Source organism: Hyposmocoma kahamanoa, unplaced genomic scaffold, assembly GCF_003589595.1.
Source record: "Hyposmocoma kahamanoa isolate Upper Pololo Valley unplaced genomic scaffold, ASM358959v1 99764, whole genome shotgun sequence".
NCBI classification, from domain to species: Eukaryota; Metazoa; Arthropoda; class Insecta; order Lepidoptera; family Cosmopterigidae; genus Hyposmocoma; species Hyposmocoma kahamanoa.
The window spans coordinates 10092-22872 of NW_020656033.1; the positions used below are offsets into that span (position 1 = coordinate 10092).

Sequence of the window (12781 nt, forward strand, 5' to 3'; positions counted from 1 at the left end):
AACGCGTAACCATTGTCGCATCGCACCAATGCAAAGGGCATTCGAATCCCTTCAGTGAATTGTTTATAATGTAAAATAGCTTCACCTTTTAAAAGATTGAAGGGGAGTTTAACCCGTAATTTACAACGAAATGGCAGAATATAAGTCTCCCTCATTGGAGGAGTATAGATGATAGGAATTTGCGTGTCTTTTGTGAATAATGTTTGCGACTTCATGTCAATCTTCGCTTGCAATTGCGTTGCATTGTTTGGCACATGCTGACGAGAAATTGGCGGGTTACTGACCTGCCCTACATTCGGATTGCGATAAATAAAAGAGTTATGATTATTGTAGGGTCTATGATGAGTTGGAACGAGTTATTTGGACAATTAACATTTTGGTTGTACGATGGGCTCCTGACTACTTGTGCGTTTGGCTGCCTTTGCGGATAGTTTGGCCTGGGCGTGTGGAAACAGAATAAGAATAACGAAGAACTGTACTAGTTATTATTCCTTACACAGGAAGACGTTTGAAATTAACAAGATAAAATAAAAAGTTGGTATTTATTTATTGTCCAATATCCAGCTCTACAAATACAGAAACAACAACAATAAAAAAAAAAGATAAACATACTGAATAGATATTACAATTAACCTACAGGCATCATTGGTACAGATTACTTAATAATTAGTATGTAATGTGAATGTCAGTGGTTCAAATGTTACATTGTACTTTGTAGAATCAATAAAAACTAAGTTTCTACTATTCATCTTTATTTTCTGGCGGTACATGTTGCATTTTACTATTGTGATCTCCACTACCATATTTTTTGCAAATAAATAGATTTCAATTGAAATTGGCTTCCTCTTATTAATGCACATCAAATGTATAAATGATAGAGACTTAACTACTTCCTATATTACCTTAAGAATCATTTAAATTTCCCTCGATCAACCCCCTATATATAATAATAATTAATGCGGCACACGGTAAAAATTACGTTCCGGAATATCTCAACCCCAACCCCGAACACACACATCAAAATCAATTTAGAACAGACTTTATCCTAAATTTGTCCTGTCGCAAATCAAACCCGGGATCTCTTTATTTAGCACCAAGAGCACTAAGCGACGGGCCATTGAGGTAGTCAATACTGGCTCATACCATCACTTCTCTCAGGAAGCATGATAACTTTTGATGCCTCGTCTCTTTTTTCAAACTTTTCATCATCTTTAAACCTTCCATAGATAAAATAATCCTCAATCTCCTGCAACGTTCTATCTTTAGTCTCTGGCATTAAAAAGTACAATATTGAGAGTAACACCGCCATAATACCTCCAAACACTGCAAAAGTTCCATATACCTTAACATTAACCAGTAGAAAGGGAGTCACGTGTAGTGCCAAGTACAAGTTGCACGATAAAACGACCCCACTAAGCGCAGATCCTGCTCCTCTGTGAGCTAAAGGCAAAAGTTCTCCTAAAAATGCCAAAGGAATTGGTGTACAGCCCAAGTTCACTAACACAAAATACACTACAAACAATGAAATGGGAATCCAAGGTCTGTCTCTCGATATCACATCCTTTGATACAAGAAACAGGTAAGTACAAGTAATAGCAATTGTAACAACTGCTGCCCACCCTGTGGCAAAGAGTACTGTCCGTCTTTTCATGATTTTTACTAAGAACGAAGAAAATGTAGCGCTTAAGGTGATAATCAAGTCTATAGCTAATATGTAGTAAAAAGAAAGGGAATTGTTACCCGTTACTTCTCCTATGATGTCTAATGCGTAAGCAGGAAAATAATGCCTCCCAGATGCTTCCAGAAGCATGAAACCAAAACTTAGTATAAGAATCGGAATTAAAAAGCCTTTTCTTGTAAATTTCTTGAAAAAATGTAAAATATCTTCCGTAAGAGTGGTGACTTTCTTATCAGCGATCTCATTCATTTGTGCTCTTATCAATTCGTTAAGTTCCTTCTTTGAATTATCGTCATGTCCTCTAAGCCAGAAAAAAGATTTCTTAGCATTTTCAAATTCCCTCTTGGAAACCAGGAAAGATGGAGTTTCATACCAGGTCATGGTATTTAACAATGCAATAATATAAGGTATGGCAGCTAATAAAGCTAAGATTCTCCACGAAACATAGTTGCCAAGAATATGACCAATCATACTACCAAGACAAACAGAAGCTGTCTTAAGGTTTAAGAATATTCCTCTAAGGCTCGGACTAGTACATTCACCAATGATAATGGCTCCAAGACTAGCTGTAGCTCCCACAGTTATGCCACACAGAATCCGTCCAATTAAAATGGTCGTTACTGATGCTGCGAAGTAGATTAACGTCCAACCGACAATTCCGGGCATGATTACCAAGATATGTGTGATTTTTCGTCCCCATCGGTCCATGAGGGCGGAAGCCAGGAAAAACCCCGGTAAATTGGCCAAACCAACACAGGATGCTGCAAAACAAAAATAACAATAATAAATTTTTAAAAAATACCACACAATCATACCAATTACCTGGTCTGAAACGAAGGTGTACCATTTACGAGTACATCTTACAGGGTATGATTGAAACGAGCTCTGGGGGCAATGCAATTGTCATTATAAGCTAGTATCGTGCATTATTATTATTAAATTTTTTAACAACTATGGTACTAGCTAGATTGGGAAAATGGCACATGGGAAAGTGGCAGTTTCTGTTACCAACAGGAGTTCATTTGAATTCAGAAGGACAAATTAAACAACCTTTCTGAAGCCTGAATCGATATTTAAATAACTGTACAATATAGTTTGGGCCGGTATCATAATAACTTCTTCTTCTTCTTGTCCTCATTCCACGCTAGGTGGCGTCGGCACAACATGTATTTTTCTTTCACACTCCCCCATCAGTCATCATTTCCATACTCACACCTTAGTTATCAGACTCAGTACCAACGAGTTATTTGTAAGCAAAAATATAACAAACGACTAGAAGTGAAATTGGACTTAGTTAAGCAAGAAGGATCCAATTCACAAAATTATCGAAAAATGTTATATGTACGAAACGCTTCTTAAAGTCTAACCTCTTAGATCAGCAAAAAATCCAACATATAAACATAAATAAATATATCTGGAGTTACATGATATTATAAGTTTTGAAAATAAAACAAGAGTGAGAAATATTATTAAACTTTAAACTGCCATATCACGCAAGTGACGGATGAGCATTGGATCGTTTTTGTTTAACTACGTCTAATTGTTCATTAAGAGGGAGCATGCCAAAAAAGTTTTGACGTTGGCTCCGCCCACATTTGTGAGACAAATATATGCCTGAAGTTTGCGTGACAGGCGACAGGAGATGTTGAATTTTGCGCATTAAGGGTACCAAATTCGTTTTAGCGGAATAACTCTAAAACTAAAGGGATTTAAAAAATCCGTAGTGACAGTTCTCGATCATGCATAAATATAATTAATTATGTAATTTTTGTCCTAATAACCTGTAGCATTTCGAAAATGAGAGGTCATTTCATGATTTTTATCTATCGAGGAAACTTTATTGTTTTATGTTTCTGATTAGTGTCTATGCTTGAATATATCGTGTAGTTACTCATACAATATTTTATTTTTAACTTTAAAGTGGATATACCCCTCTAAAATCAAATCGAAGATTAGGAATTTTTCCTCTGCTCCCTCTTAATAATCTCAGTACAGGGTAAAAAGTGTTCAAAAGTTCGTGAAATTACATCTATTTGCCAAGTTTTATTGAAATCGGTACCGGAAATTGCGCGTAACCGGATTCATCCCCTAGATTGTCACCCTTAGAGGTGGAATATTTTCTTCACAAGAGAGTAAGTGCACATGACCAAGCAGACATCTCCCTGTAGTGTACGTTAACACTAGATGACCATCAGTGTGTTTAGGTGTCCAAGTTTTGATTATATCAAATAAAAGTCCAGCATGCGGGAGATTCTGACGAGCTTCAATCTTCAGTATATTAGCAACTCTGAGATAAGAAGTAACATGAGTATGTGGGGATATAGAAAAACAAAAACTGGAGCACGTTTTTTGGACACGTTTCAGTAATTTATGTGATCTAGACGACAGACAGGGTCTATACGACGTAATAGTTGATATTGAATGTCTTAATGAGGTTTGTACCTTCAATGGTTTTATCGAGATGAGATATCGGAAGTGTAAGGCACAAAAAGCAGGAGGATATTGATTGCTCCCTTCAGAGTAGATTCTTACCAATCCACGACGCAGTGTGAAGATCAATCTCCAGTGGAGAATCAGATCTTCGCAACGCCGGCAGCAGGCTGGACGCGTAGCTCAACACCATGCCTAGTCCAACCATGTTTATTAGCACCCCTGACACGACCCATACCTGAAATTACACTGTTTCTTAACACCGAAGTAATTAAGTTCCCTGCTTTACATCTGTCTGTATCTACAAGGTTATTTGAAAAAGACGTTAAGTTATAGGAAATGAAACTATTTTTCCGGATTTAAATAGCGTATATTTGTTTTTTCAAACAAACCAACGTTTCGTGCACTTTACAGGTCGTATGGCCATGGTTGACTTTTATGTGATATTTTAAGTTTTTCTTGTAAGTGCTATCTGTATTTGGTAGTTAGTTTAAACACGCAAACGTGTCCTTCCCGATGACCCCTAATCCCGCTTCTGCGTTTTACATCGGGCTAGTATTTACGCTAACGCTTTCTTTTGCACTGAGTTATCCCCGTATAAGCGATCGATTTCAATGTTTTTATTTAAATCGGACATTCGCCGCCACCGCCACATTATAAACAGGGTTACCATCATCGTTATGAAATTATAAAATTGTTTTTTGTCGCTAACAGGTGTTGCATTTTAGTATAGAGTGTAGGTAGATATTTACATACAGGAATAATATCAATTGATCCTCAAGGGTATAATTGGTCTGTTGTAAATTTCCTTGCGTTTCCGAACTTCAGATCTTTCATGTCAAATTATATTATAATGAATGTTCGTTTGGGCTGGGCGGCATTTGGGAAGCTAAGCCACATCATCAGGTCGTCAATCACACAAAACCTAAATACTAAGGCACTTAACCAGTGCGTTCTAACAGTTATGTCCAACACAGCCGAGATGTGGATATTAACAATAGGCCTCATTCACTAATTCAAGGTCACTCAGCGTGAGACGGAGCGAGCAATACTAATGGCGACCACGTCATGGAAATCGTAGTGCGGGACGCCCTGTAGAAAGATGTACGGACGGCAGCGACTGCTTTAATGATAGTATACTAAAATATAATTAACTAAGTCAAAACCCATTTAACGTACCTCGATTTGTTATCTCATAATAAATCTCTTACCTCATAATAATAAGGTTCTCAGTTTTTTTGTGTGTATGTTACTTGATTACTCCTACATTTATGAACTGATTTCGATGTTTCTTTTTTTGGTGGAAAGGGGGTAGGTATCTTAAGTGTTGGGCCCATTAAAATTTCAATATAATATTCTAAGGGTGGCAAATTAGGGGATTAAACCCGATTTTGTACACTTTCAGTATAACAGATTTAAATTAAACTTCACAACATTAGATGTAATTCCTTTAGGAGACTTGAGGCCGATTTTTTTCAATAAAAAAGTTATAATTTATATAATACATACCTGTCTCTGAAAGGGCGTTGTCAAGTTTTTATCACTCATGTTCATAAACTTTTTACTGAAAATCGTTTTTAACAAATAAATTATTTACAGCAAATGCGTGCGCGCATGTCACATATTGATAATGCACTGGTTTTAACGATTGCAAGCGCTGTGAATATTAAGAATATGTCTTTCAAGAATCTGTTAGCCTAAAACCACTTACCTTTTACTACCTTACTTACTTACTTACTTTTTTAGTACTACCACCTTACCTATATCTATTTATTGAAAAACAAGTGCGCATTTGATCTGCATCTTACCTGGTGGAGCAATGTGAGCATTACTGCATTCCGGTTTGATAGGGGCAGGGTGCTGATGAAGTTACTGGCACATGTGACTTATCAACTTATGTCTCAAGGTGATGGGGGCAATGGCTGTGCCCCTCAGATCTCAGCCATTTAAAGCTCTAATCACACTGGTCGTATAGCTTAGCAGCATGCGTGTTGGGTGTTTTATTGATGATGTTTGTGTAAATAATCTAAGCTAAGCAACTTTTTTAAGTCGTGGGCCTAGTGGTAAGTGACACGTCTGTCCATAATAGTTGCAGTACCACTTAGAGCTTTAATTCGCAAAGATCTGAAGTGCACCGCCGCTGTGCCCGTCACAATGAGACATAAGTTGAAAAGTCCCACGTGCCTGTAATTTCACCAGCACCCTTCAAAATTTAGAACGTAGTAATGCTCACATTACGGCTTGGCGGCAGAAATAGGTAAAGTACCAGTACTTCCCTGGACGAACTCTTTCACCAGGATTTCTGATGCAACTAAGGCTGCTGCTGAGCGCGTCGATTGGTGGCCTGAGGAAATTACTGAAAGCCTGTGAGAGTCAGACACTTGTACATGGTTTGAGATTTAAGCCGTTATTTAACCGTCACACAAAAAGGGAGACACCACAGACATTACTAACTATAGACCTATCACTTTGATTCCAGTGTTTTCAAAAATATTTGAAAAGGTCATGTGCAACCAGCTATTATCCTACTGTAAACGATTCAAAATTATACAAGATAATCAGCATGGGTTTCAGAAAAACAAATCAACAGCACATGCAGCGTTTCACATAGTTGACGAGATTTTACAAAATGTAAATAAAAAACTGTACACGACGGGGCTATTTTTGGACTTGTCTAAGGCTTTTGATTTCGTTTCACACGACCTATTATTGACTAAATTAGAGCATAACGGAGTTCAAGGACCGGTACTAAGCTGGCTAAAATCCTACCTAACAAATAGGTTACAGTGTGTAGAAATAACCCATCTAAATACAAAGAATTGTTCCGAAAATACAAATCTGACTTTAAAAGTAATCATTACGGAATTCCCCAAGGTAGTATATTTGGTCCTCTGCTATTCCTATTATATATTAATAATGTATGTGATAGCACGGAACACGAAACAATTCTTTTTGCGGATGACATTTCAATCAACTCCAATAAAATCAACATTGGGAGAGCATAAAAACGAATTAAGGAAAACATTGACATCACTAATGGAATACCTAAAAAACATAATCTTCAAATTAATTTAACTAAGACTAATATAATGAATTTTAACAACTTACGGACACAAACAGTTGACATGGATTATAACGGACAAATTTTGCGAAACAATACCAATGTGACATTTCTAGGATTAATTGTAGACCAAAAGATGAATTGGAAGGATCATATGGACAAAGTGTGTACTAAAATAAATAGGTTTGCGTTTGCTCTCTACAAATTGTCAAAAGTGGCGAATAAATGCACGCCTTTGACAGCCTATTTTGCGTATGTTGAATCTGTACTCAGATACGGTATAATATGGGGCAACGGCACAGACTTGGCGAAAGTTTTTATTGATCAAAAGCGATGTACACGGACCATATGCAAGCGCCGTATCTTTCATGTCGTCCGCACTACAAAACGTTAAGAGCAATGCCCCTCCCATGCCTGTACATACTCAAAGTTGGTATATTTGTGAGAAGAAATCTATCAAAATTCATAATAGCGAAGGACGTAACTGCCAGAAGCTTATGGAACCCCAATAAAGTGATTCGAGGTACAACACCCAAAACAAAACTTTACCAAAATAACTCGTACGTTATGTGTGGAAATTTTTTTAAACATATACCAGATCGCTTAAAGCTTCTTCCATTAACTAGTTTCAAAAAGGTATTGCGTAGGTGGCTCTTTGATCATTTGTTCTACTCAGTTGACGAATTCATGAAATATAAGGACCAATTATTTGATGCATACATTTTTCTTTACAATTATTATTATTTACTTTAAATTATGACGTACACGATTATGACATCTCGTATTAAATCAATGAACTTTAATTTATCAAGTAGGAGTATCGTTGAAGCGCGTAACAGTGTAAATATCTCGGAAAACTTATATACAATGGTCTGAATAGGGTGCTCAAAATGAATAGATAAATATATACATATACACACAAGGAGTGACCTAGAGTAGTGAAAACCACAGAATTATAGATACAGTAGAAGTGCTTAAGTTGCGTGCCACCATGCCAATGGTACGCGAAGATGTGTCGGCCATTTTCGCTTTGTACGTTACGGTCATGTCAATTATCTCGCGAGAAACCTCGAAAATAGAAAAATGCCTCATTTTGCTACTGTCGTATGTCGTATGTTTGTATTGTCGCACTTGTAATATTATATTATTATATGTATATTCATATCGTCGTTACGTCTTATGTCATTTAATTTTAATATACTTTTAAGTTTCTGTTTATCGTAATATTTTTTTTTGTTACAAGAAACGGAAGTAAACCTGCAATAATGGTCGCTTCTTTTTTGGAGAAACTAAGTAAACATCTCGAATTCGTCGTCGTTCAGCTGTTTACCTCGAAGGGTGGCTGTTCACGCATGAAGATTCACTTTTATAAATAGCGCCTTTACTATTAACTTTAACTTAGGAGCAATTACTTTAATGGTTGATTTTGCTATTTCTTCCGTTCAAGGCGTTTTTTACTCTCAATATACTTTGAGTAGTGTCGTAGTGAGAACCTATTTTTATTATCTACAGCGTCAAGGCCTGTATAGTGGCGAACTGGTGATATTTCGTTAAAACTTAGCAAATAGACGTAATTCCACGTATTTTTGAGGTCGGTTTTTTAGTACTCTGTACTGAGATTATAAAATAATCAAAACAAGCGTTATGCTTCCACATTTTCATGGCGAACGTCTATGGAGTTAAATTCGATGCCAGCAAACTTATTCTCTGAACGATATAATTTGGGCTTTTTCAAGACGTGAATGAATAGGCATTATTTAGATGTGCATGCTCCATAGTCGACCTTGTCGCCACTTACCATCATGTGAGATTAAAGTCAAACGCGCACTTATAGGTACCTACAGTAATTGAAAGTAGTGAGGATACTTATGTAAGACCGGGTACAAAAGGGGTCAAAAGTAACAAACGCTGTGCAGAATTATCCAATGGCCGAAATTATGTGCGCGATCGTTGAATGGTCAGCTTGCAAACGCTCTCCCGGGCCTGCGCTCAATCGCCGTGCCCACGTCGCATTGTTAGGTTAGTAAGAGGAGCCTACGTGATTTTACGCCCGAAAATAGTTTTATTTTTATTTTAATTGATCTACTATTCACGTAGTGTTAAGATGACGATATCAACTTAACTATTTGTCTAGTCATTTGTAGTTAAATATTTGTCTGTATGTGTCATTCAGTTTTAAGGTACTGGCATTTGTAGAGACCAAAAAGTGGTTGGGTACAAAAGTAACATAACACGACAAAACTGAGGCATATAACGAACGTGCACCAAAGATGACATATATTACGTTTACGTATAGAAACAAGAATCTCATTAATGCCTAAAGAGTAAACTATTATTGGAAAAGAAGAAGTTATTACTTGTTTTTTTGTTATTCTTGAGAAGAAATATTTTATGTTGCGTTTTTTATTATCTCCTAAGTGTCTAATAAAAAATTTAATGTCTAATAAATAATTTTGTGTTTCTTTTTCATTGTACATAATGATATTGAGCTGGACGTTAATAGCACTACTTTCGCCCAGTACCATGTTACTTTCCTGAGGGTCAGGAAGAAAGTTACAATTGTCATTAGTTTTTTGTAGCATTGTAATTGTTGGAAACCATGATCTACTAAATAAAATTATAATATACATTTGTAGAAGATAGACCAAAACTTGTCAAGGGTTATATTTATTTTATCGCAGATATTATTAATAGCCAGAAATCAAAGAAAAAGTACAAAGTGTTACTTTGGTACCCGGTCTCCCTTATTTAGGTAAATTCAACACCAGTTTCGCCTGGTCTCTCTTATATTGGACAAACGAAGCGAAGTATTTGTACCCGCGTCAAAGAACATATAGCTGATGTCAAACACCGTCGCGTAAACAAGTCTGCAGTCTGCGAGCATATCATGGATAAAGCTACACATTCAATGAAGTTTGACAAATCCGTCAGGTCCGTGCAAAAGAAGTCCGTTATCTATCCAGGATGCTGCGAGAGGCCATTGAAATTAAAAAACATCCTAATTTCAACATGGAAGATGGTTTCTCCGTACCACCAGTTTGGGATTCTATATTTCTTATATTCTATATATATAGATGAAAAATCCCAAACAGACATAAGACTGAAGTACTAATCAATATGTTTTAATTTATCCTATTTTCTATTATTAATTAATAATAAATTTAATTTAATAAAAATTCATTCAATAAAATAATTTGGAAAACATAATGTAGCGTAAATTGGAATGTTTTCTTGTGAATTTAACAATAAGGTATTTAATTAATAACTTTTGTAACTTAATGAAAACTGTGGTTTGCATTAATATTAGACGTAACTGGTTGACTGTACCACCTCAGTCAACCGTGACCATGGGACATTTGTTTGAAAAAACATATATACGCGATTTAATTCCGGAAAAATAGTTTCATTTCCTATAAATTCAACATATTATTATGTTAAATATCAATTTCTATATAAATTGTATTTTGAAAAATAACTAAGTTATGGAAGTGAACTATGATTTTATGATTGCAAGCTCGGGCTACTCCTGTGTGTACAAACGCATTATTTATTAATTTATTTTATGTATATATTGTAACTAGGTCTTATCCAGTGGCACATATGCCTTTGAGTGCCAAAGACCCCATATCAGGAAATCGTAAACACCGCAGTAAACACCGCAATGAACACTACCAACTTAATTTTTGGACTTGTTGTGTTTTTATTTTGTTTTTTATTTCTTTTTTTCACAAAATTCATTTTTGCGTTAATTTTTTTCAACGTTTGTCTTTTGTGTGTTTATTTTTTATTTCACAAAATTTCGGGGAGCATAATATTAGTAAATAAATATAGTTGTTTACAAAAATAACAGAAAATGACCATAAAATAAAGTTGACACGATGTTTATTGGATTGACATCGAGAAAAAATGTTGTTTAGTCTAAATTATCAGACTAAACAGCATTTCTGCAGCTTATGCAAATCCGCACAGCAATCAGGAGATAAAACTTTAGATCGGTCTGTAATTTTGTTTCAACTCTTGTTAATATTCATTTTCTTGTTGCAAAGGGGTCAGCTTGAATTACATACCTGTAAATTAACGTTATTAAACAACATTGAGATGTAATATTAGAGTCTATCAACATCGCAAAATACATAAATTCGTTAGGGCAAATTTTACACAACATTTTAGCGATGTTCTTTGTTGTTCATTGTTCTGAAACATGTTATAGTTACAAAATAAGATTAAATCCATATTGTGTTCGTAACAATTACCTTATGGGCTAGTATCATATTATTATTATTTTCGATTTTCGATTATTTAAATGGGAGAGGCGTTTTTTTTTTTTTTTTTTTTTATACATGACAGGCAAATGACTCCACTCCACCTGATGTTAAGTGGAAAGTGGTATCCAAACGCGAAGGAACCTAGTTTTGCCTGGCAATGGCACAGTCGACTAGAACCGTATTTTTTTTATAATATCAAGTGACAGGACGAGTCGTGCGCCTGGTGGTAAACGACACGCCTGTCCGTAACAGTTGCAGTGCCATTCGGAGCTTTTAAATCGGAAAGATCTCATGGACACTGCCACTGCGCATGTCAATCTGGGACTTAAGTTGACAAGTCTCATGTGCCTGTAATTTCACCAGCACCCTTACCCTTCCAAAAATAATAATTTAAAGTAAAAAAAGTCTCGGCCTAATTAAACTACTTGCATGTCGCTTCTAGTTTTGCCTGTTCTACGTATCTTTATTAATTACGCATAGAAACATTCATGTTAGCGATGGAACGAACTAACTCACATTTCAATAAACAATTACCCACTTAATGTAGAATAATTTTTATACTTAATGTTTATTGTTCGATATTTCAACAGTACTCATATTTTGTTCTTTTTTCTCACGTTAAGTGAATGGAAATTGTTAGTGAGAAATAAATCTTTAAACCTAAACAGTGGCAGTACTTGCCTGGACAAACTCTTTCACAAGGACCTCTACTGGTACTAAACAATATGTGCTGTATGGACCAAGACGGCCTCCTACATTTGCGTTGGAAGCTATACGCCACAGAAGTCCAACCCCCTGATAAAGACAATAATAATCGGGGGGTTGGACTTTTTAGTTCCTGTCCCATTGATATTATCTTTTTCGGTATCTCTTTTAAATCACCTCTACCAAAGTCGTAACGATAAATTTTGATTATTGTTTTTTAATACAGTTGCTCAAAACGTGGTATTTTTCGTACTACAAATCGTGCCGAAAGTTGGAATTTTCGCACTAGTGCTTTTTACTTTTCCATATTTTTTTTAAATTTACAGTTGTTTCAAATCTTAAGTACAGAACTAAAGAAGTTGTATATTTATTTAATATTTATGTGCTTTGTGACGTACATAAGTCATTCGTCATTAAAACTTATATTTATTTACAAATACTATATAATGAACGTATGGAGTGGAGGTCCACAGTCTCTGCCTACCCCTGAATGGGTGACAGGCGAGATTTTTATGTATTATTTGTTCTGTGTATTACAGATAAATTGTATCTCACTACCGTGCACGGGTTCCTAAAGAAGTTTAAACAAAAGTACCAGGACTTCATAATAAGAAAAGTAGTTACAGTCCGATATTACAGAAA

General features: G+C 35.7%; 1 protein-coding gene across 1 annotated transcript; it reads right to left on the reverse strand.

The window, feature by feature from the left end:
* Positions 1-1126: 1126 nt before the first annotated feature.
* LOC113239278 (facilitated trehalose transporter Tret1-like) lies at positions 1127-5628 on the reverse strand. The gene is made up of 3 exons (XM_026476199.1): positions 5618-5628; positions 4211-4346; positions 1127-2439 (listed from the first exon to the last, which is right to left on the reverse strand). Exons 2-3 carry the CDS (start codon positions 4314-4316, stop codon positions 1127-1129), a joined length of 1419 nt encoding a protein of 472 aa, XP_026331984.1. The 5' UTR covers positions 4317-4346; positions 5618-5628.
* Between the last annotated feature and the right edge of the window lie 7153 nt (positions 5629-12781).

Bases quoted from the DNA above. Each gene is read 5' to 3' on its own strand.
- LOC113239278 (XM_026476199.1), bottom strand. From the start codon at position 4,316: ATGGTTGGACTAGGCATGGTGTTGAGCTACGCGTCCAGCCTGCTGCCG. The intron at 2,440-4,210 runs GTAAGAATCTAC...TTTGTTTTGCAG, and splicing joins TCACACTGCGTCGTGGATTG to CATCCTGTGTTGGTTTGGCC.